We start from the raw sequence: 22945 nt of genomic DNA, 5'->3' as shown, positions 1-22945 counted from the left end.
TTCTATGTATTGTCTTCCAGACAGGTCAAAATTCTTCATATCAAATCAATTGAAAATTGGAAGGAATTAAACTGATTGCAACCTGAGAATGTTGAGAACATTTCACAAGTTATAAATGATCTGATGCTTATGACAGACATTTTGGAAATACGTAAGACGTGGAAAAACACACATGTAGAGTGAACATGGAAGGACATGGAATCTAGAAACCACAAGTGTGGCACAGATATCTATCTATGTCGATAACGTTTTAACGGACACGACCATTGAAGATACGGATAGAAAACAAAACAGGAAATATGGAGCCGCTGGAATCTGCTGCTGGTCCAAAGGGTACCAAGATGTCCCGGGAGAAAACTCCACTACAGAGGAAGTGGGTCTCAGATCCCACCTCTGGCACGAAAAGAAGTACTTTCCCTGACCTGGAAGGAAAAAGGCATCCGCACCGAGAAGGTCCCCCCATTGGTGGTGGGGATGGTGCCTGTGGGATCACCGGCTCGGCACAAAAGTACAGCTCCCAGAAGCACCTGTCCTCAACAGCTGGCCAGTTGTCACAAGACAGTCCATACCCTCCGCTTTTCGCTAACACATATGCCTACCCATTGCCACATCAGTATCCACAACAGCCCATCCAAGAAAGGTACCTGTCGGGGGCGAAGCCACAGCCTGGCATAGAGGCTCACGGCTGGCCCTTCGCCAACCGCCTGACCTCACTCACCTCAGACGACCTTTTCTCCGCTCACTCACGTGGACATGCCGGGGTCTTCCCACGCAGGAAGTCTCCAAGTTTACCTGCCTCGTTTAGCCAGTATTCCCAGACAGGGATCGAGCCGCCGGAGGAATCGCATAAAAAGGAACAGAAGCCCAAGAAGCCTGGGAAGTACATCTGTCATTATTGTGGAAGGGCTTGTGCTAAACCCAGCGTGCTGAAGAAGCACATCCGGTCGCACACTGGCGAACGCCCCTACCCATGTGTTCCCTGTGGTTTTTCCTTTAAAACCAAAAGCAACCTGTACAAACACAGAAAATCTCATGCCCATGCCATTAAAGCAGGGCTGGTGCCCTTTTCAGAACTGGCAGCTACACGCGCAGATATGGATCAAGCGTCCTCAGTGGGGGAGGCGGAGGTGCACTCGGATGGTGAGCAAAGTACAGACACGGATGAGGAGACCGGCGAAGGCTCAATGTATTTGGACAAGGCTAGCCCTCTCCCACAAATATCATTCGAAGCTGAGAAAAGCACAATAGATAAGGGCAATGAACCGGCCTACGGAGACCCAGCTGAGGAGCAGGCTGTTGGCTCCATGAAAGTGCCTATCTTGATTGTTCCAAAACAGGGCATTCCATCCGCAGCCATGGAGTGTCCCCCGTTCACAGACATGGAAGCCCCTCCCATCGGTGCTCATAGTGGAAACCGAGTGGATGAATCTCATACCAACAAGCAGAAGCTCATCCTAAAACTTACTGAGAAAAAGGACTCTGAGCCTTCCTTAAACCTGCTGAGCCCACACAGCAAAGGTAGCACGGACTCCGGATACTTCTCACGCTCTGAGAGTGCTGAGCAACAGATCAGCCCACCCAACACCAATGTAAAGTCCTACGAGGAGATCATGTTTGGGAGGACTTGGTATTACAGGCCTAACTCCAGACCACGGCAGTCACTGACAGTAGGAATGGCAGCTGTCCCTGGCCAAGACTCCAGTACAATTGACTTAAATGAAAAAACTGGTGGCATGCTTGACTTGGGCATGAGCAAGATTTCTGAGGATCATATCGGTCATCTCTTCTTGAAGGATGAAAACGCCATGAAGCTAAATCCCAATGTTTTTTTCAGGGGTGAAAGTACAGCCCCGCAGATTGTTACTGGTTGTGAGCCGAAACAGTACACCACAAGTAGCACAGGCCACCTGGAAGCACCATCTGATTCAGGGCCACTCATAAGGAGCAACTCAATGCCAACGTCCTCCCCGACAACTCTCAATGTACCTCAAGCTCTTAGAGTGAGCCACTCCTTTGATGAGATGATTACCTCTGATGATGTCTTCTACCCAGGTTCAGCAGGTCTCAGAAGGCTCAGGAGGCAGGCTGCTTTTGAGCATTCAGCGCATGAAGGGCATGCAGAATCTGAGAGCTATGGAACTGTCCCCAAAAATACCGCTCTTCCTTATGGAGCATTGAAACACGGGGATCGTGGCTCTGGGTTAGATCTGTCTGATATGCGCGTGACATACGGGTTATATGGTACTAAAATAGGAATGACAGAACCGGCCACCAGGAAGCGAAGGAAGGAGAAGAGTGTTGGGGAGGAAGAAGACTGCTCTGTTCAGTATGGAAGTGACCATAGTGGCTCTGTTGAAACGCTTGTGTCACTTGGGGACTATGATTCAAGGCAAGCTAGTCAAGAGATCTCAAGAGCCACCCCTATAGGCAGAGGACAGATGTACAGCTCACATAGCCAATCGGATAGTTTTGATACTGCTGCTAGTATGTCTTCAGAAGATGTGGTGCTTATCCCGGATGCAGAGCGAAAGGCTGGTGGCAATGTAATCTCTGTCATCCAACACACAAATTCGTTGAGCAGGCCTAGTTCCTTCGAGAAGTCTGAATCAATTGAGCACCCCTGTTTCCAGCAAGACAAACCTTCCAGTCAGTATTCTGAGCTGTCAGACACAGAAAATACAGAAGAAATGCATAGTCCAGAATCAATTCTAAGATCTGAAAGCATGGAGCAACAACAGAGCGACAGTGAATTAGCAGCATTGCCGCCAACCCAGCAATACCACATGCCCCACAAACTGGTACGTCAACCTAACATCCAAGTGCCTGAAATCAGAGTGACAGAGGAGCCAGACAAATCAGAAAAGGAGCCAGAAGTACCAGTTAAGGAACCAGAGAAACACGTGGAAGAATTCCAGTGGCCACAGAGAAGTGAAACCCTTTCCCAGCTTCCTGCAGAAAAGTTGCCTCCAAAAAAGAAACGCCTGCGCCTGGCTGAACTGGAGCACTCCTCTGGGGAATCAAGCTTTGAATCAACCTGCACCAGCCTATCCAGGAGCCCCAGCCAAGAGAGTAATCTGTCTCATAGCTCAAGCTTCTCAATGTCATTTGACAGAGAGGAAAGCATTAAGTCAGTCTCCCCAACTAAGCAAGATGACTTTGGCAAGCAGTCTGAGTTTTTAACGGTGCCAGGAAGTGGACACTCTCTTTCCATACCAAGTCATCACCAGCAGAGGGAGATGCGGCGCTCTTCCTCAGAACAGGCACCTTGTGCCTTGCCAACAGAGATCCCTGAAATACGTAGCAAGTCATTCGACTACGGCAGCCTTTCCACGTCATCCAGACAAGGGGAAGTTTACACAAGTGCTTCTGCTATGAAGGAGCGGAAACGGGGCTACTTGGTGCGGCAGGCATCCCTGAGTGTCTACCCTGAAACTGTGGTGCAGGAGCAAGGTCTTGAAATGAGTGTTAAGCATGAACACTCCGAGAATGTGCAAGGTAGCCCCCATATTTCTGCGTGGCACAGTCCGACTTCATCATTGGTTGGTGGTGCCACCGCGGCAGCTACTGAAGTAGCACGGTCAAAGAGGGGTGTGCAGCCAATACTAGGTCCATATCGTAATCCATTGCAACACAGCACCAGTGAGGACAGTCAGCAAGAGGGCTACTTGGTCAGCCAGAAAACATCTCAACAGGGCTCAGAAAGTGAACGTCCTGAACTCCCGAGCCATGAAGTTATGCTGTACTCCTCTCATCATAGTAGCATAGCACAGCCTCCCTTTCTGCCATTTCAACCAGAATTCTTCTGGAATCCCGAGTCATCACAGCGTTACAAACAGCACCTCGCTTTTCAGACACATCAACTGCAGAAGCTACATATCAGGCAGCCCAGTCTGCAGCCGGGTCACCAAAAACCACATCAACCTCTTCAACTGCAGCTCATTCAGGAGCAAACTGATGCAAAATCTGATGGTACGAGTAGCCAGAACTATCAGTACCCCTCACGAGCTGACCCGCAGCATCTTAGCCATTTTGCATCAAAAACATTTTCCACAAGTACGGTGCTTTTGCAACAAGTTCAACCAGTTTTTGCCACTCAGCCTGCTGGACTGCAGCCCTCACTTCCTGGTATGTTAGTTCCTGTTAGGATCCAGACTCACGTGCCATCCTATGGTAGTGTTATGTACACAAGTGTTTCACAGATCTTGGCTACACATGGCCAAAGTTCAAGTTCCACAAGGGTCATTTGTGCAGACAGCGCAATTACCAACCCAAAGCATGGAGGTGGATTGAATTTATCTAACATATTGGGTCATCCTGGAGAACTTTTACGTTATCCCCTCTGGAAAGTTCCTGAGCCCCTGCCAGGGAGATTGAACACAGGGATTCCTCTATCTTTGACCTCTGGAACTATTTCAACCACGGATGCTTCTTCAAATATTGGTGGAAGTAAACGCATGCTTTCTCCAGCAAGCAGTCTGGAGCTCTTCATTGAGACCAAGCAGCAAAAACGGGTTAAAGATGAAACTATGTATGGTCAGATTGTGAAGGAGCTCAGTGCTGTTGAACTAAGCAATTCGAGTGTGTCAAAGGACAGTGGTAAGTCACTAAAACCAGACTTTTCAAAGAATGATGGCTCACTCGACTACCAAGAGGAGATGGTGTCACCTCCATTAGAATTTTCTTCCTCTAAGTCACCTTTGAATCCAACCGTGCCTCACATACCCAAAGTCCCTCCGAAGGATAGTTTCACTCCACCTCTGCAGATAACAATGGACAATCCAGATGGTAGAGAGTCCCCAGAAGAGCTGGATGTGGATGAATCCACTGCAGAATCAGGTTCTAGCCCACAGTCAATGCTCTCTGCCAGTGACACTCAAGATGAGATTAAGCTTGCAGCAGGAGGCAAGATGCCAGTGAACATGTTGGTGCAGCTTGCTGCCAATCACGGAGGGGGTGTGGTGGGAAGCTCTCTCCTGCTCACTGACCTCGCTGACGTTCAGCAGTTCTTTCAGTTCCCAAGTCTCCGAACGACCACCAGTGTCAGCTGGTGCTTCCTGAACTACACCAAGCCAAATTTTGCACAGACAACCCCTCTTACCTCTGTCTATGGTTCCTGGTGTGTTAGCTCTTATAATCCAAACCCGCCAAGTTTGAGCACCAAGGCAACTCTAGCACTACTTCGCTCGAAGCAGAGGAAGAACACGGAAACCTACACCATGGCTCCTATGTATCGCCCGGGGACAGGCAAGCTTGTGTCCTCACTTTCATGGAAACAGAGATTTGAACAGGTAAAAATGCCATTGATTGTCCATCACATATTTTTACATAGAAGGTCATGTGTAGTGAAAATACAAACGAGTATTGTAAATAGTTGTATAGAACATGACCACATTTTATACATGTAATCGTTTCAGATAAAGCCAGAGCTCATGCAGCTGGATGTGAGCAAATATGAGAAGAAGATGAAAGGGACTGGATCTAGGGACAAAGTTAAAGATGATGGAGAGAAGGATGTTTCATCAAAACAGCCAGAGCCCACCCGCATCAAGATTTTTGAAGGAGGGTATGTGTCAAGTTGGGTGACAACTCCAGTCGCTTAATTACAGGCTTAGTGTTAAGGCTAACAGTATTTGGATTTCAGTTTTTTTGGCTGATATTTGTTTAAAGTAAATAAAGGGTTATAGTATATGGTTCCTGGTGGAAATGGAGCAATGCTTGATTATGTAATCTGTGGGAGATTCTGTTGCGACATGGGCATTCCTCTCTGCATAATCCCTGTATTTCCACAACAACATACTTCACACTTCACACAAACACAGTCCATGACCCAGTTTCCTGCTGACATCTTGATGATGAAGATCAGTTTAGCTCTTGGAAACTGTTTTCCATCCTGAAATGACATAATGAAATGATACTCATTCTGTTTTTAAGCTTGCAAGAGGTGAACTTTACAGCATGCCTTGGCAACTGTGTCAGACTTTCACCCAAATGAAATAATTACAGCCTTATAGTAGGTGCTATTCTGTGCATGGTAAAATAAATAAATATGGCCACAAGTGGATACATCTGTGAAAATGCAGAGTTGAACTTGGCAGGCAAATTATTTTTTTCAAGCCATTAAAAGTTCATTGCCCATGTTCACCTAAAGGAATGCAGCCCGTCTAATTTATTACATATTTTCTCCCGTTGATTCGTCCAGCTATCCACTGTACACCCTTAATGAGCTAGGCCTTGTTTTCTTTCCAGGTACAAGTCCAACGAGGACTACGTGTACGTGAGGGGCCGAGGCAGGGGGAAGTATATCTGCGAGGAATGTGGCATCCGCTGCAAGAAGCCCAGCATGCTGAAGAAGCACATCCGCACTCACACCGACGTCCGGCCGTACGTCTGCAAGTTCTGCAACTTCGCCTTTAAGACTAAAGGTACGTCCAGTGAACCGAAGAAGTTTGAGGAGGAGGTGTGATGATGATATTGTGAGAGCATTCAGGTAAAACAAGCTTGTAACTGCAGCGACTTCCTACAGGAATTAATTGATCCAAATGATATGTTTGTTAGGTAAAGTGGTTGTTATCAACTACAACCGAAAGGGTGTAGATTCAAGTTTCTGAAGGTTCGGTATCAGCTGCTGTACTCTTAAGTAAAGTGCTTAAATTTTTATAAATTCATAAAATCAAAAGCTATTTTCAATTCCTTTGGATGAAAAGCATGTCAAATTAACCAAATAAAAGCTGTCGCATTTTGAAAGCCGTCTTTGAGGCCGCTTTTTGTCATTCGGTTGACAGGAAATTTGACGAAGCACATGAAGTCGAAGGCCCACATGAAGAAGTGCCTGGAACTCGGGGTGTCGGTGACATCCGTGGACGACGGGGAGGCCGAGGAAGCCGGTATGAATCAGCCCTTACCATCAGTCGGGGTGGAGTAAATACTGGTCTCAGCCGGTCGCTGCTGTGGTTCTCAAGGAACAATTAGCGTGGCAAAAAACAGGAACGACTTTGCTGCCAGCTTTCCATAATATAACCAAATTAGATATAGTCAATAAAGCACTGCCTGTTATTTTGGAGAAGACATAAGTGAAATCTAAGGCCCATTTTTATCCAACTGAAAAAAAAAATAGGATTGCCGTAAAAGATCTGTAAAAATGTGAACTGAAGACTGTTATTGTGTTTAGTGCTTCTCATTTCCTGAGTAAGACGGCACTAAATGCGCTTTATTTGTATTGCGATATGCCACAGTTGCGTTTACAACGTTTAGGTTCTTATTTTCAAGTGAAATTGCTTCGTTCTAGACAATGCCGAGGACAGCCACAGGGAGTCCAGGAAGGCCAGCATCTCTGATCTCACCGCAGAGCACCAGTTCTCCGACGCAGACGATTCGGATGGGGCGGAGGAAGACGGCGACGAGATTGACGAGGACGACGATGAGGATGACGAATACGAGGGCGACTCCACACCAAAGACCCGTTCCAGAAGCACAAGCCCCCAGCCCTACGGGACCCCCGCTCTCTCCGTCACCGCCGTCGCGGCCTCACAGGGCACCACCTCGTCCTCCGACTTCCTGGGTCCATCCTCCAAGCCTCCCCTGTTCAGCTATTTCGCCACCCTGCCCAGCATTCAGATTACGCAGCTGATGGTGCCCAGCGAGAGAGCTGGCGAGGCCCAGATGGCAAAGTACCAAAAGTTCCTGCTGGGCGAGGACTACAAGAACCGGCTGGACGTGCCCAGCTCTATGGAAGAGGATCCGGGCCTGTCACCGGAACACAGCTCCTCGTCTTTCGAGCTGTCCCCATCGCGCATGTCCTCCCCGGGCTGCGACTCCTCCCCACTCAGGGAATCCTCACCCATTTCCCGTCGGTACCTGTCCCCCCGGAGGGACCTCTCGCCACGGGGGCGCCTGTCCCTGCGGAGGGACTCCTCCCCTCTGAGGCACATCTCCCCCAAGAGGGACATTATGTTCCGGAGGGACTTGTCGCCACGCAGGGATCTCTGCCCCAGAGGACACCTCTCGCCCATCTCTCTGGGGAGACCACTGTCCCCAGGGAAGGACATTGCGAGTAGGCGAGACCTGTCCCCCAGAAGCCGGCATCGGGGCATGATCAGGCCTGTATCCCCCCGGAGGGGCCCGCATCACCACAGCGCCCCCTGGGTCCCAGGGCAGTACTTGCAGTCTGAAATGGGACAAAGAAACAGAGCCATGGCTGACATGGAAACGGTAAGTCTTTTTGACAGAAGTTTTTCCAGCCAGACTCCTACTCGCATCATTGGAAAATTCACAAGGTCACCCTTCATATATAATCACATATTTTAGTCAATGCCTGACCTAAATAAAACAAATAACTGGAATGATATAAATATTATTTTTGGGAAGGATTGCTCTTCTACCTTCTGATCTGAGCAAACTCTCCAGTCCATTTCAAAATGTTCCCTCAACATAGGAAAGTGGAAAGGAAGAAAAAAATCCTCACCTTCTTAGTGAAAACATATATTACTGCTGGAAAAAAAACCCATTTGCTTTACCTAATACTGCTGAAAAAGACATTTCTATTTATATACTGGCTAATTAGGATTCCTTGGAGGATGAAAAAAAGCTACATTCATATACTGCTGTAGAAAGGGTATATTAAATGTTTCGAAACCCTCTGGCCACTGTCCCTGGAAAAGGAGGATATAAAGATAAAGAACAATGCCCATAATGCAGGCTTGGCACTCGATGTTATGTTTAATAAGGGCTGTTTTGTACTTTAAAAGGCATGTTAAAACTCGCTTCCCAAGGACAGTTAAATGAAAGTAAACTTCACAGGCAGAACTGACTATATTTCCATGTTGGCTCTTTCAGCCTTTTAATTCGAGTATATGGAGCTAAAAATTGCTTTTTTTGAGAAATGAGTAAAAAAAGAATATGCAGGTAGATTGCAGACAATGTTGTAAAAGTAAAGCTCGGTTTAACTATTCTGCTACCAGGCTGCATTGTTTCGGAATCCAGTTCATATTAGCAAGGTGATTTTTTTCCCCTATCAGTTTTTCCAACAATTCACCAACAACACTGTAAACCAACCAGAAAATTTTAAATCAAATATTTAAGAGATGAAACACATTAGGCAAGAGAAATAAACGCACGTTGAATTCAGGCGGACATTTTTATTGTTATTATTATTGTTATTTTATTATTTTTCACAAAACCATCTCCGGAACCCGACGGTGATTCTCAGCTGCTCTCCTGAAGCAAGACTCACTCTCCCGTCTCACTTCTTTCAGGATCAGAGGAAGGGCTCCTCGTCGCACCTCCATGCCGAAGCCCCCGGTGGCCAGGAGGGCCCCAGCATGCCCCAGGGCCTCTTCAGCCACCTCCCGCTGCACTCGCAGCAGCAGGTACGGACGCCTTTCTCCATGATCCCCATCGGCGGCATCCAGATGGTGCACTCGGTGCCCGCCTCGGTCACGGGCCTGTCCCACGCCACGCGGCTACCGCTGCAGAAGAGCACGTCCGAGGATTCCAGCCACAGCGAGGTGTCCCTGCACATACCGGTGGAAGACGCCGGAAAAGGGGCTGAGGATTTGCCGCGGCTGGCTGAGAAGCCGTCGGCCCGCTCGCCCGGTCCGGCCACCCTGCAAGCCCGGGAGCAGGGCCCAGACACGGCAGAGAAGGACTCGAGACAGGAGGAGAGCATACAGACTTGCACTAAGGCCATCGCCTCCCTCTGCATCGCCTCGGAGGAGTCTGCCGAGAGGCCGGGCGACCCCCTGTGCCCCCACCTCCCGGGTCAAGCCGAAAGGGCGCAGGTCGCGATCCCACACTACTGCGGCTCAGAGGCCAGGCTGCCGCTGGCCGGGGCCTCCGCCACGCCCCTGGACTCGGGTGCCGAGCTGGGCGGAGCCTCTGTGCTGCAGACCGCTGCCACCGGGCACTCGGCCCCCAGCAACCAAAGTGCCGACGGGAGACCGCTGGGTGCACACGGCCAGAGGGAGTCGCCGTCGAGCATGGACAGGGGTGCGGATTCGGGAGGGGATGCCATGGATAACAGGTGAACGAGGGCAGACGGGAGAGCAGGTGGATTTCAAAGGCATTCACAGACATGCACACACACGCGCACAGACACAAGTCTTTAAACAAGCAAATTTATTCTGTAGTTTAAATATATGTATAGCATGCCTTTTATAACTTGGTTTGCTATTTTAACAGTTTTCTTCTTATTTAAAGTGTCAGAAATGGGTGTGTATAAACACACATACACACATATATGTAATACACATGTACATGTACATATATAATGATACAATGTTAACTTATCTGTGAGCCTGACCAAAATCGCTTATGGACTTATTTTTGTCCAGTCTGGTACTTTTAAATGTACAGATGTGTGTGCCTTTTCTTTACTTTTTGCTTATATTCTTATAAGCATATTAAGCAGGAAGACGTGTAAATATATCACATTTGTGTATCTGCTTTGTAATAAATGTAATTCCCCTCTTTTTTGGAAACCTGAGTCTGAATGATGTGAAGTATCAATATACGTAAGGTTGCACTAAAACATATTTTTATATGAGTGAAATTAAATTGCTTTTGTGTACAGCAGCAATTCTATTCTATTTATTGTACCATGTTTCATAAATTGTACATTTTTCGTAATGTTGTGGATGCCTTTTCTATGTCCAGCATGGGATTTGCTACTGGCTCATTAGAACAAATATGTATACTGTAATACTGCTTTATATATTAGTTATATATGTGTATACACACATATATATTATATATAGTAGTACTTGTACAAGTGTGTGTGTGTAGATATGTGTATATATACACACACATACACAGTATATATCTGCACTTATGCGTTATATTGAAATCTACATATGACAGTTTGTTATAATGCTTGTAACATTTTATCTCCTGTTTGCTAGATCGGCTACAACTAATTGCTAGTTGTGATTTTTACGAAAAGATAGACCTGTTAAGCATTAAGTGAACCAACATATGCACTTGTGCGTTTTTATCGTTTTTGTTTTTTCTCCTTCAAGACTAATCAAAGTAGTCGTATAATATTAAAGGTATTTGGATCTTCTGTGAATCATGTTGCTTGAAGTACTTGATTTGTTGAGTAGTGCGGGACACATTCCAGCCAATGTAAATACAGTATCCAACACCCATCAATCAAATGCAAAAAAAACAGACATATTTGTACATGGAACGGGGTGGCAGGCATATGGACAGTCCACTGGCTTTTTTCTAACAATAGCAATTACATAAACATCAGGCAATGCACCTTGAGTTTACTAAATTCTAAGGGTACCGTCATGTGATATTTAGATTTTTTGGGAATAGTGTAATTTGAAATCCAGATGGTTTTGAAAGTGGTTCTTTTTCAACACAACTCTAAATGAACTGGAGTATTCAGCCAGTGCTCTTGTGTGTGTTTGTATTTGTACGTGTGTATAATCAGTGTCATTTACGCTTTGGACATACTGTCACTAGTCCCTGGTATTCACTTAAGTGTATTAACATGTCTTTAAAATATAAGGTATCAAAGCACAAACAACTGTACAGAAACAGACAGACAAACAAACGAAAAAAAAAAAAGAAAAACGTTAAACAAAAAAAAGGGTAACTGTGATGTTCGGTGGATAATGAAATATGTAAAATCCAGTTTCAATTACAGTACAGATGAAAAAAACGGATTGTTGTTTTCAAATAAATACAATTACAATAATTTGCATGGTATGGTATGATTTGATTACGGTCCTTTATTAAATAATTTGACTATTTACGTCGAAATGGGTAATGTCCCTGGAAGGCACACTGCAATATAATGTTACTCTTATCAGGCATGGAGGGCACGCCACAAGTCATTAGCTGTAAATGGAAGCTGCACAAATACGCCTTATAATCACTTAGCATGTCTCACATGTGTAGCATGTGAATCTCAGGTCGGAACACTGTGCCACATTAAATATGATGATCTGCTGATAAAATACATCAAATTAAACTCACGGAGGACACAAATGAACACAACGTTAACCAATTCTCTTGAATATTTGTTTGGTTAAGTTTAGGGTTCGTGCACAAATCTGAAATGCACGTATAAATGTTCTTTTTATAAATCTTGTTTCACTTTTCTTGGAGAGCACAAAGTGACGATTGTATATGCTGATTTACGATAGTGGGATTTTGTCCTAAGTAAATTGAAGCCTTTTAAGAAGTTAATTATTTAGAATGGCCAGTGCGTCATACGACAGGCTAACAATCTTTACCCCAGTTTGTTCATTTTATCCCATAATATCATAAATATCCATCCACCTAGCTTCCATAGCCAATGCAGGCCCACGGAGGGTCTGTAGCCAATCACAAGAAGCAGAAAGCGTACGTCAGAGGACAGCCTGGACAGAACGCCTGTCATGTGGCACACACACACACAGAAGGGACAATTAATATACACCAAGTCACCTAAATCACATGTCTTAGGATGACTGGGGGGGTGCATCCAGGAAAAATAACACCCGGAAGTATGACATCACAGTGCTGTCCACGGAGCCAACATGCTGTTCTGTTATTTAAAAATGCAATGTATTAAATTACTACCTCTGCATAAATGCTTTGGGAAAATAATCTGCCAGAATTACATATAAAAGTCATCAAGTGAAATAGTCACATAGATACACTGTTTGTATCATTTCCAGTTCATAGCATGATAATAGTAACCCGTAGTCAAAACATTACTGCTACATTACTGACAGTAAACTACAGGAACGGAAAGAACAAAATAGGAAATGCTTACTGTACACAGGTATCTAATTAAAGCCACCCCACACGGACTTGGTTTATAAATTCATTACCAGTGTGATTAACAGACTTTTTGTTATTGAGGTATCGTTAAGATATGTAGTTTTCCTTGGACATAAATTGTTTTTACATTTTATTTTTTTTAGCAGATGCTCCAAAGTCTCTGCAAAAATCACTCTGCCAACTCTGGGATTCGAACCGGCGACCACCCAATCACAGGACCCCAACCCGCCTATCCACATACCACCCACAACAGAAGTTTCACTATGAGAAATAAACAACACAGATGGACTTCCTCGTGTTTCCTGCTGACCTCTGTAAAGGATCAGCAACATGCTAGTGAACATGATTACTTTGGATTATTTGTGAGCAGGACAGACTTTTGGGAACTCACCCCTACAGAACTCACATAATCACAGACAGTGTTGGAGAAGTTTCAGAAGTAATCCATTAAAGACAGAGGTGGAAAGTTCAGGTTCAGAACGTACAAATCCAGACCAAGGTTTTGTTTCAGCCAAACAGTTGAGTACTCTGTGACTGTGCCTCTTTCTACTCAACTGGTTGGTTGAAACAAAACCTTGGTCTGGATTTTTACTAACTGGACCTGAACTTTCCACCTGTCTTTAATGTGTTGCTTTTGTGAGCAACTTCCCTAACACTGATCACAGACTCCTGGTATTTCCTTTATTCTCCGTATCAGTGGAGTTCACCTGGAGCACCAAAGGGCTCAGATGCTTCTGCACAATGGAAGTGAGCTCCCTTACAGGGAAACAGCCAAATGACCTGTATGTAAGCCCACTGAGTAATAGAGGGAAGCACAATCAGACATACTGTATTAGCTATGTGTTTACACGGGACCGGCCGTTATCCTGCTAATCACATGACAGAGAGTCCAGCTGTGGTAGAAATCAGCGAATATTAAAAACAAATAAATAAAAACAACAAGAGAAAGATCTTTTGGCAAATGTCAGCCACGTCCTTCTGTCCGCTGGCTCCTTCGTACGTCCCGGTGACCGGCAGTCAATCGGCGCCCCGAAGGCACGTATTCCCGTCACCCATACCTCCGATGTTATGACTGTCCTTGTCGCGCCTTTTCGTGTCACGTCTTCTCTGATTAACTGCTCGGAAGAGGGGCCAACGTGATGTTGCACTTTGCTTTTAAAAGGCCCACAACGTGCCTGGTTTGCAGTCCGCAGCGGTGCGGTGCAGCATCTCACAGCCCTTTGTAACCCTTCCAGCACCAAAGAGATTTATCAGCGCCGAACGATAGTTCTGAACGAAAGCAGCCCAACGGCGGGTATTTTTCTTCGAAGCAAAAAAAGAAAAAAAAATCACATGTTAAGCTGTGAACCCGGCACCTCTTAGATTTGCATTTCCACTTAAGTCTATTTCTGTACTTAAAAGGACAGCTAGCTTTCCTCTGTTAGGCTGCCTGCCCTGCAGTCAATGTCTCCATTACATTCAATACAACAACCACAGCTGCAGGATAAAAGCTTAATTATGAAGCCTTATACACTCATGATTTTGATATAACTAATATTATATCAAATATATGTTATGTAATTAATATAAATGTCTTTCGTGAATCCTAAACTGATATAAAAAAAACACACACAAATGAAGTCCTCTATTGCATCCAGTGGCCCCCACCGAAAATATGCAGATATCTCCCAACCCCCATTATGCAACAAAAAAAGCGTCGAATGTGTGACGTCTGACAGGAGAGTAAGTGTGAGAAAGGCACGTGGCGCCCAGCTCTCCCTTTTCCGCGCGCTCTTTGCACGATATGCCACCCACGTTTTTTGTCAGCACGTTTGTTTGCCTCTAATAGACAGGCTGCCCTCTGGTTTGGTCTGTGAAAATAAGTAATTTTGCAATACATTATGTTGATTTTCTCTTGAAAAATCTGTATATTTATGACTGATGTTTCCTGGGAGTCCAGATCATGGTAAAAAAAAGATACGCTGTGCTTCACCATCGCCCTGAACAGTTTGATAAATAGCGCAAAGCTCTCGATTTGACAATATGGGTTGTTCACCCATGGGTTTATCGGCTGGAAAACCCTGATGTCATTTACAGGATATACTCGCTTTCGATCCAAACTCTGTAACGTCAGCCTGCTGGGAATCGTGCTAGTAAGGAACAAAGTCCATGCGCATTTACATGATTTTAAATCCTCACTAAAACCGTCAAACCCAAACACAATTTCACTGCAGAATTAGTCTTAAACATTTTTGCAAACTGTGTTTGCTCGCGATTCACAGGCGGTATATATTAACAAAGTAGTAATCTGCTCCAAATAAAGGGATCTAATGGAAAACAGTCTTTGCTGCCACCCACTATATCGTTGATTCAATGTGTATAGACTCAATTACCAGTGGAAACTTGAACAGTCCAGCCGCCCTACTCTAATATTACAGATAACAGCACAATTACCTTTACAGCGGTGGTTAGAGTCCTAATCCTGCAGTCATTATTACATTATACATCCATTATTAATCCATGCTATTATCCAGCCAGTCTGTAGTTTGCACTCTTAAGGAATATAGAAGGTACATAAAATATAGATGACCTGAGATTTTTTTAAGGAGATCAGGTACAACTGGCGCTCAACTTAAAGAGCGGTGCGTGCTTGTAGCACCATCTCTCGGTCAGTGGCGTAATTGCAGCCCTGCGGGTTTGCAGTACCGGTAGTTGAGGAGAGAGAGAGAGGCGTGTAAATAGTCATTTACACGCAACCTGAAATACGAAGTAGGCTATATACTTCCATATTTACACGATTTAATGCAGTTAATTTTCATATCTGGTCTTATTATGAATTGCATTAGCCAGATAGAGACACTTGTGTCTGTTTTGAGCAAAGGACTGGGACTGTTTTGGACGGACTGGTGGTGGTGAGGAATTTAACTGTAAATAAGAGCAGTGCAATGTGTTATAAAACGATGGCCTGGCCTTTGAAAGCGACACATCGTTAAAAGCCTCGCTTGCACGACCCAAACGGGATCACAGTGGACTGCTGGAAAATGAGCGGCACTGTTTATGGGTTGACTCTTAACTGTGGGTGTGTTGCCTTTCCGTAAGGTAGGGAGGTGATTTTATTGCCTGGTCTTGGCCGTACGCCCTCGTGGCTGGAGATTACTGGCTCCGCAAACAAATTTATAGACTGTAGCCACACATGGTTTGCATGGGAACTATGAGTCATAAATGAAAACAGATGCTGGGTCATTGTCTAAAATCCACACTAATGTAATTATTTATTATTATTATTTTGGAATTAATCTTAATAAAATGCCTTGCGACGCCTCTTTACATTCCCCCAATGTTTTCAGGTCGCACCGCCAGTCCTTGTATAATCTTATTAGATTCATGCTTGTTAGTTGCTGTGTAGATCCTGCTCCAGTATTGCCTACACTTTTACCTGGGCATTCACTGGAAGCTCAGCCTAGCTGCATTTATGCCTAGTCGGCCCCTTGACAGCATGTATGTTTGTAATGTGCTATTTGCCTCAATTGTTCGTCGCTTTGGAGAAGAGCGACTTCTAAATATGTAAATATAAATGTGAAACGCTTTATGGGCACTTAAATTGGATTACGATGAAATCTACATATGACCCAGATTTCAGACAAACTTTCCACTTTTTCTGTAGAACATCGTGGTGATCTGTCCTTTTTTTAAATGCCGATTCCCCGCTGAAACCCGTGCCGCATTCCCTGCGCGAGCGATCGAGCGAAAGCTGCATCTCTAAATATAGCGCCCCTCTATTGAGCCTCGTGTCGGGGCCCCGGGTACACGGGCGCGCGCTCGGCTCCGGATGACTCACGCGCCGTCGCCGCTCCCAGCTGCACGCGTTTTGTTCGCGATCGCGCGGGATATCCGCCCACACAAGGTGACGGGAACCAGCGACTCGGAAGCCCTGCTATACATAACGCTGCCTACGTGCCATAAAAATATAACTGATTTGGATAAACGCATTGGAAAAGCGATGTATGAAAATCAGTTTGCAAATGCTAGACTGTAAAATTATATTTAAAATAGAGGTTGACTTGTGTGTTGTTTGCGTGTTCTCTTGTCCATTACTAGGTCACTGTAAGAACACTCCCTGCTTGTTCGCTTCTTCTCCAACTAATTCACCCACTACCTACGTTGAATAGCAACAAAATGAAGGAAAATGGAGCCGGTACATCATAATTCAAGCCTAAAGGAAGCGACATTCAGTAATGAGCTAATTGCCCTGAAATTAGGAAATGGCTGTACTGGGATAATACTAGGTTTCAAATCACTCTCCCACACTCCCTTCGAGCAAGAGATTGTTGTCACCCGGAGCCCGTGCTCTGCCTTGGAAGCCCCGAAATGCCTTAGGGCCAAACAGACTCTCCGAGCCACGACATATTTCTGACCACGCAGCTCCTATAATTCGAGATGAGGTAAGATGCCCCTAACAGGAGTTCACTGCTAGCTGAACTGGCGGAGAGTGACAGCATGCTTTGGTTATGTTTTGGTTACATGCCATTTTGGTGGCTATGTGAACATTTAAGGACAGAGAAGAGGATGGTTGCATATTTAAATCACCTTATTCAAAGTGACACTAAGGGTAATGGCTGTTATTGCTCTTGGCATACAGCAGGTCTTTGTTGCTGACATTGCTCAATGGAGTTAAGATCATGACTCTTGGTTTTGCTGAAAGCTACTTAGTGAAGCGTTCAGGGACGTTTTTGGAGCTTCGAAGAAGCCTTGATGTCCGCGTCCTTGAGGCTTGTTTTCTCTCCTCTCTGCTGATCGCTTGAAACTGTGTCACGGAGGTCAGGGGAAGGTTGGCGGTCAGCCCTGTATGGGCGGACGGAGCCAGGGAACCAGAAGGCTCAGGAGGTCGGAAGGGGGTTGAGGAGGGGGGGGGTTTGGGGGGGCAGGACCAACCAATGAGACCGAAAAAGATATACGAATGCAATTCTAAGGTGCCTGAGCTGGGGATCGGCTGTTGGGGGGCAGGGGGGGGGGGGGTGGGGGGTTATGGGGAGGGGGAGAGCAAGAGATGAAACAGCTAGGAGGAGAGAGCCAAGAAAGATAAAGTGAACATATGGCGAAAAAATCTGTTCCTTCTTACATCACTGGACTCCCAGGCCAAATCTGGCAGCAGCTAGGACAGGGAGTGAGGAAGCATCCACAGGAGAAGAGCACATTTCTCTTCTTGCTGACGTATTTTGACCAGGGGGGCATCCTGCACTTGGCCGCAGTGTGGTGGATTTTTTTTTTACGTTTTTTCGGCCACTTATTTTTAGTGCACAGTATTGTCATCGGGCTGGCGTTGTACGCCTTCCAGAAAGCCCCGCTGCAGAGCTGCGTGATATTAAACAAATCCATGGAACACGGTGTTTGTGCACATTTTAATTACGTGACGGCATCAGATGGATGGTCAGTCCCAAAACCGTGCCTTTTGCTGTTGATGAACTGTGAGGAAATGCATGAATCCAGCAGACATTTAAGAAATATAAAACTGCATTTACTGCCAATTTGCTCTTTGTTGCAATCTCTTGTATTTGTGTCCAGTGCTGTCTCAGACAAGGCCTTTGGAGTTTTTGATATTTTTTTTGAATACCTGATGGATTTCAGGTATTGGGCGGTTCGGACAAATGATTGTGTGAATGGTTTTAGAGGTTAATTTGCATTTGCCTTAGTGGAAGGTAACGGCTACAGGAAAAATAAACCCGTAAACACATTATCAGGTCCAGACGTGACCAGGTGGCCCTTAGGTTGACCGAGCAGTATTTGGCACGGCCTGCGAGGAACTGAGAACGTCACACCATCCTTCCACAAGGAAGCCCTCGCAAGTCGGCCTTGACGTGGATGGAAACTGGGCCCGTCAGAGCGCCCTCTAGGTGCAGGAGTCCTCAGCAGGACGAGGCTCGGAAACGTCGTCTGTGTGCTCAGTGTACCAGCTGGTCACAGTATGTATGTGAAGCACTGCCACCCTGAAGGACACCCCTTCCAGTAGAGAAGCAATGGAGTGCCATAGCCAGCGGACGCTACAGTATGTCAGCTAGGTAATATAATGTAATATAATACACTACTCCCTTTCGCTTCTAAAACAGTCCTACAGTGAAGAGTAATAGCACACAAATACTTATCCAACGGCAGAATTCAGCTCACTTCTACTCCTTTGGATTAAAATTTATTTAACTGCTCTGCTTTATACGTGCAAATAAAAGGAAATCCTATGGCACTGGTTTAAAAATAGATTTATTGGCTTTCCAATTTTAGGTAGCCTAAGTAATTTCGAGTACCATTTATGCAACGATTCTCTAAATATAGATCCAAAGGCTGTAACTTAGAATTAGTTGTCGTAATTACGCAAATTTTAAAAGAAACGCATTCGCTACATTTGTAACTTTGTTTATCTATCGCCAGTGGTGTTAGCTAGCCCTGTTCAGAGACATTGGGAGTGGTAGGGATTTAAGCATCGGGAATGATTTAAGGATTTTATATGGGCCAGATTAAAAGCATTGGCATTCTGAAATAACATTTTCAGGGGTCAGATTAAAACCACAGAGTTTAGTCACAGTCATTAAAGAAAGTCCACAACAATGCAGTACATTCGAGGCAACGTTGCTTGTGATTATGTATTACACAACACCTTCTACATCATTTTCATTACATTTTCTGATTTATTTCTTGGCGACATGAGTTTCTGTCCGTTGGAATGACTTGTATAGATATTCCTTGTCAGTAACAGGATGCGATTAGCAGACTAAGCCACAGACTAAGCTCATGCCGTATCCGGGAAACCCTGCTTGCGGGGGCCATTGCAGAAATGCGTCTCCGGATCTGTTATTACAAAACTCACAGAAATGCAGTGAATGATGTACCCTTTCTTAGTTTAATGTGGAAATCACATGGGGCGCAGGGCTGAACTGGCCATCTGGCATAGTGGGCATTTTCCAGCATGATTTTTCATAGAGGACCCCCCCCCCCCCCAGGTGGGGACCCCAAAGTTTGGGGCCAATTTTTAAACCCAGTCCAGCCCACAGTACAGTTCTACATACTAGTGGTTTTTAATTTGGGTGCCATGGTGGTGTATTTTAAATGACCGTTGGGCAGATGGTATGGTCAAGCATATATATTTTTAATGGAGCTAGAACATAAGTACACATGGAAAATTGTTTTAACTTGCAACATCATTGGAGAAGTTATTTTGCTGTTTTGAGACTCGCTGAGGCAAGAAATTGAAAGTCTCACCGGAAAACTTGTGATGCTTGGCCGGTCTGCCGACTGGATGAAGTGGGTGTCAAACTAAGGGACGCATTAACAAATAATGACCGCCAGATGGAGACATTTCTCAATGAAAGAGCATTAATTGCTACTAAAACGCACTGCCATGTTCTAGCTGTAATACCTAACGGTAAAATTCACCATTCTACGCAGAAAACGATTGCAGAATTGTGACTATGGAAGATTTACCTAAAGCTCTGGAGTGCAGTCAAGTAAAAACAGCACAATAGGTTACTGCTGAGCGTAGACCACAGTAGAAATATCTTGGGATTGGGGGGTGGGGGGTGGGAGACACCTCTAAAGCAATTTTGTACCAAATATGTTGTGGAAACATGCAATATTACATGAAATCTGATTGACTGATAGAGGCTTTTCAAGTACTCTACACTGGATGTCATCACGTGGAAACGCCAGAACTTTGTAATGAATCCACTCTTTCGTTGGTATGACAAGACGGGTTGTGTTCTGAAGCTTCCCGGCAAATTGCTGTCAGACCACCTCATCTGCCGTAGCTTTCTTGTACAACTGAACGTTACACTCGGTGCCACGGGATAGAATGTGACGGTATAAAGTGGTCCACGTTAATATTGACCCATGTTCAATGGAGGTGGGGGTTTATTACTTGTTTACCTAATATATTCATTCAAAGGATGTGTTGCTCCATCTATGCCACTTAAATCCTATGTGAAGGACACTCAGAAGTTAAAAGATAATTAATTAATAGAGTGAGAAAAGATTTCTGTGCTGTATAAAACACACACTACACTAGAAAACACCAGCTATTCTATTTGATCCAGCTGTTCTACAGTATCTGATGAACTTGGAATAGGGCCACCTCATTGCAAAGGGTCATGCTGGCTGTCCAGAGGTTAAATTTAAATGGTGTCTTCCATTAAAAAAAAAAAATTACATTTGTTTAAACGTCCAAAAAAATTGAACTATTTTTGAAATCATATACAATAACAAGGGTAGCATGATGGTGTGGTATAGGTGTGGTATACATGAAATGACTTTTGGGAGAGTGTGCATGTCCTGTGGTGTAGGAGCTTCCGCTGGGTATTACGGTTTACCTTAAATTGGCTCTGTGTATGTATGTGCCTTGTGATGGGCTGCAGTCCTGTCCAGGGTATTTGTTTGTCTTATGTCCTAAGCTGCCTGGAATAGTCTGGAGGTTCCCACAACTTGATAAGCAGTATAGAAATATGATATTTTGATTTATTTGTTGAAGGTGTTTTTTTTCCTTGTGATGTTAAAAAAAAACTGCATCCCATCCACAGTCTCTTCTGCTTTGTGCACCATCCTTACTGTGATTGGCTGCAGTTATTACTCATCTAAATAAATAATTTTCCACATACACATTTAATAAAAGTGACTTTTTAAATTCATTTTATCCTTTCTGCAGTGACATTAAGAAAAGCGTTATTTCATCATTTTACCTACATTATGCTTTTGAGCAGCTGAGCATAATTTCTAACCTTTTTAAAACTATATTAAAACCAAATTTAACTGTATTAAAATATTTCAATCCATCCATGCATGTTCTAACCACTGAAAAGAGACACACACACAACACCAGCAATGATAAAATGAAGCATTACTTGACAGTAGAGACATAAATAGTCTTGCGTTTTATTTTTTACACACCATAGATTAAATGGTGAGCACATTGGTCAGGATGAGGAGCTCGGCTCTTGCCGTATGGAATTATGGGAAATACTTGAGCTGGGTCCTCTCTTGTGTGTGACAGACATAGCTACTAATAAAATTTACTGCAGAAGTCAGCATAATTAAAACAGCCAAGGGTGATTTTGCCTGTTTGCCTAAGTTGTCCTAGGTATGTCTATAGTCTGTATATTGAGTTCACTTAACCTCCTTTAAGAGGAGGCACGTCACACACACGACGGCGGTACTGAATTCTCTTAGTGTCGCATTCTGGTTTTTGATTTAAATAATTGTCTGAAGTTCTTGCTGTGTTTGAAGGATGTTGTACAGCTCTTGCTCTTGCACTGCTCAGCGTTCAGTGGAAGCGCAGCCTAGCTACACTAAAGCCTCGTCAAGCCTTTGACAGCCATATGACTGTAAAGTGCTATTTGCCTCACAGAAGCACCTGCTAAATAAATAAATGCAAATGCAAGTTAATTAATTTGCTATGCTGAGGTAATCTACTGCTAATGGAAGGAAGTTGGAGCAGATCTGTGAAGTGTAGCCGACTATGACATTGGAAACCTGTCCTCAGGAGTGCAGGTTGGTTTTCCTCCAGGGAGTGAGTGAGTGTGTGTGTGTGTGTGTGTGTGTGTGTGTGTGTGTGTGTGTGTGTGTGTGTGTGAGATCTCCAGGACAGGTGTCAAGGTGCTGCATTTGGGAGGGCTTAAGAAGCTTATCGAAGTCTACTTTGGGGGGTTTAACTACAATCTGGTTCAGAGAGACAGAAGACCACTGTGAAAAGCAGGAAGGTCCTTCCTAATCTGTGAGCTGCATTGAGACAGTTGGCTCTTTCATTTTCAGCCTGTGGGAGCTTTTCTGTCTTTAAGGAGAAAGAATCCATATGGCTTTGTTACATTGGTAACACTCCACAAATATAGTATTATACTATTACTTACCTATTAATTAACCACAAACTGAGCCTTAGTTACATGCTGATCGCATGCTAATTCATCATTAACGAATCATGATACATGTTTTATCATGCTATTACTATATTTGTTACTGTATTTGTTAATATTTGTTAATTGTAATATTTATTTGTGAACTACTGTAGGAACAATAACACAAGTGAAATACTGATCTCATGTTTGTTTATCATTAATGAATTGTGAAGCATCTTTCATCTCAAGCAGCGACTATATTTGTTCATGATTTTTATTTCAGTAGTAACTGAGTTATTTACTAAGTATCTCTGCCCCGTCAAGTA

At 44.4% G+C, this 22945-nt stretch overlaps 1 protein-coding gene across 3 annotated transcripts in view; it reads left to right on the top strand.

The window, feature by feature from the left end:
• hivep2a (HIVEP zinc finger 2a) overlaps positions 1-11701 on the top strand; it is a 64517-nt gene extending 52816 nt beyond the window's left edge. For all 3 annotated transcript variants that reach the window (XM_072702796.1, XM_072702797.1, XM_023840940.2), the window contains 6 exons: positions 21-5288; positions 5415-5563; positions 6247-6422; positions 6783-6884; positions 7286-8208; positions 9252-11701. In XM_072702796.1, the coding sequence (XP_072558897.1) occupies positions 300-5288; positions 5415-5563; positions 6247-6422; positions 6783-6884; positions 7286-8208; positions 9252-10022 (7110 nt within the window). In that variant the 5' untranslated portion in view covers positions 21-299 and the 3' untranslated portion in view covers positions 10023-11701. The remainder of the gene's footprint in view (positions 1-20; positions 5289-5414; positions 5564-6246; positions 6423-6782; positions 6885-7285; positions 8209-9251) is intronic.
• The last annotated feature ends 11244 nt before the right edge of the window (positions 11702-22945 follow it).

This window comes from Paramormyrops kingsleyae, chromosome 19 (assembly GCF_048594095.1).
Source record: "Paramormyrops kingsleyae isolate MSU_618 chromosome 19, PKINGS_0.4, whole genome shotgun sequence".
NCBI lineage: Eukaryota > Metazoa > Chordata > Actinopteri > Osteoglossiformes > Mormyridae > Paramormyrops > Paramormyrops kingsleyae.
Note: the sequence above shows the minus strand (reverse complement) of the source record. Positions and strands in the feature narration are given on the sequence as shown.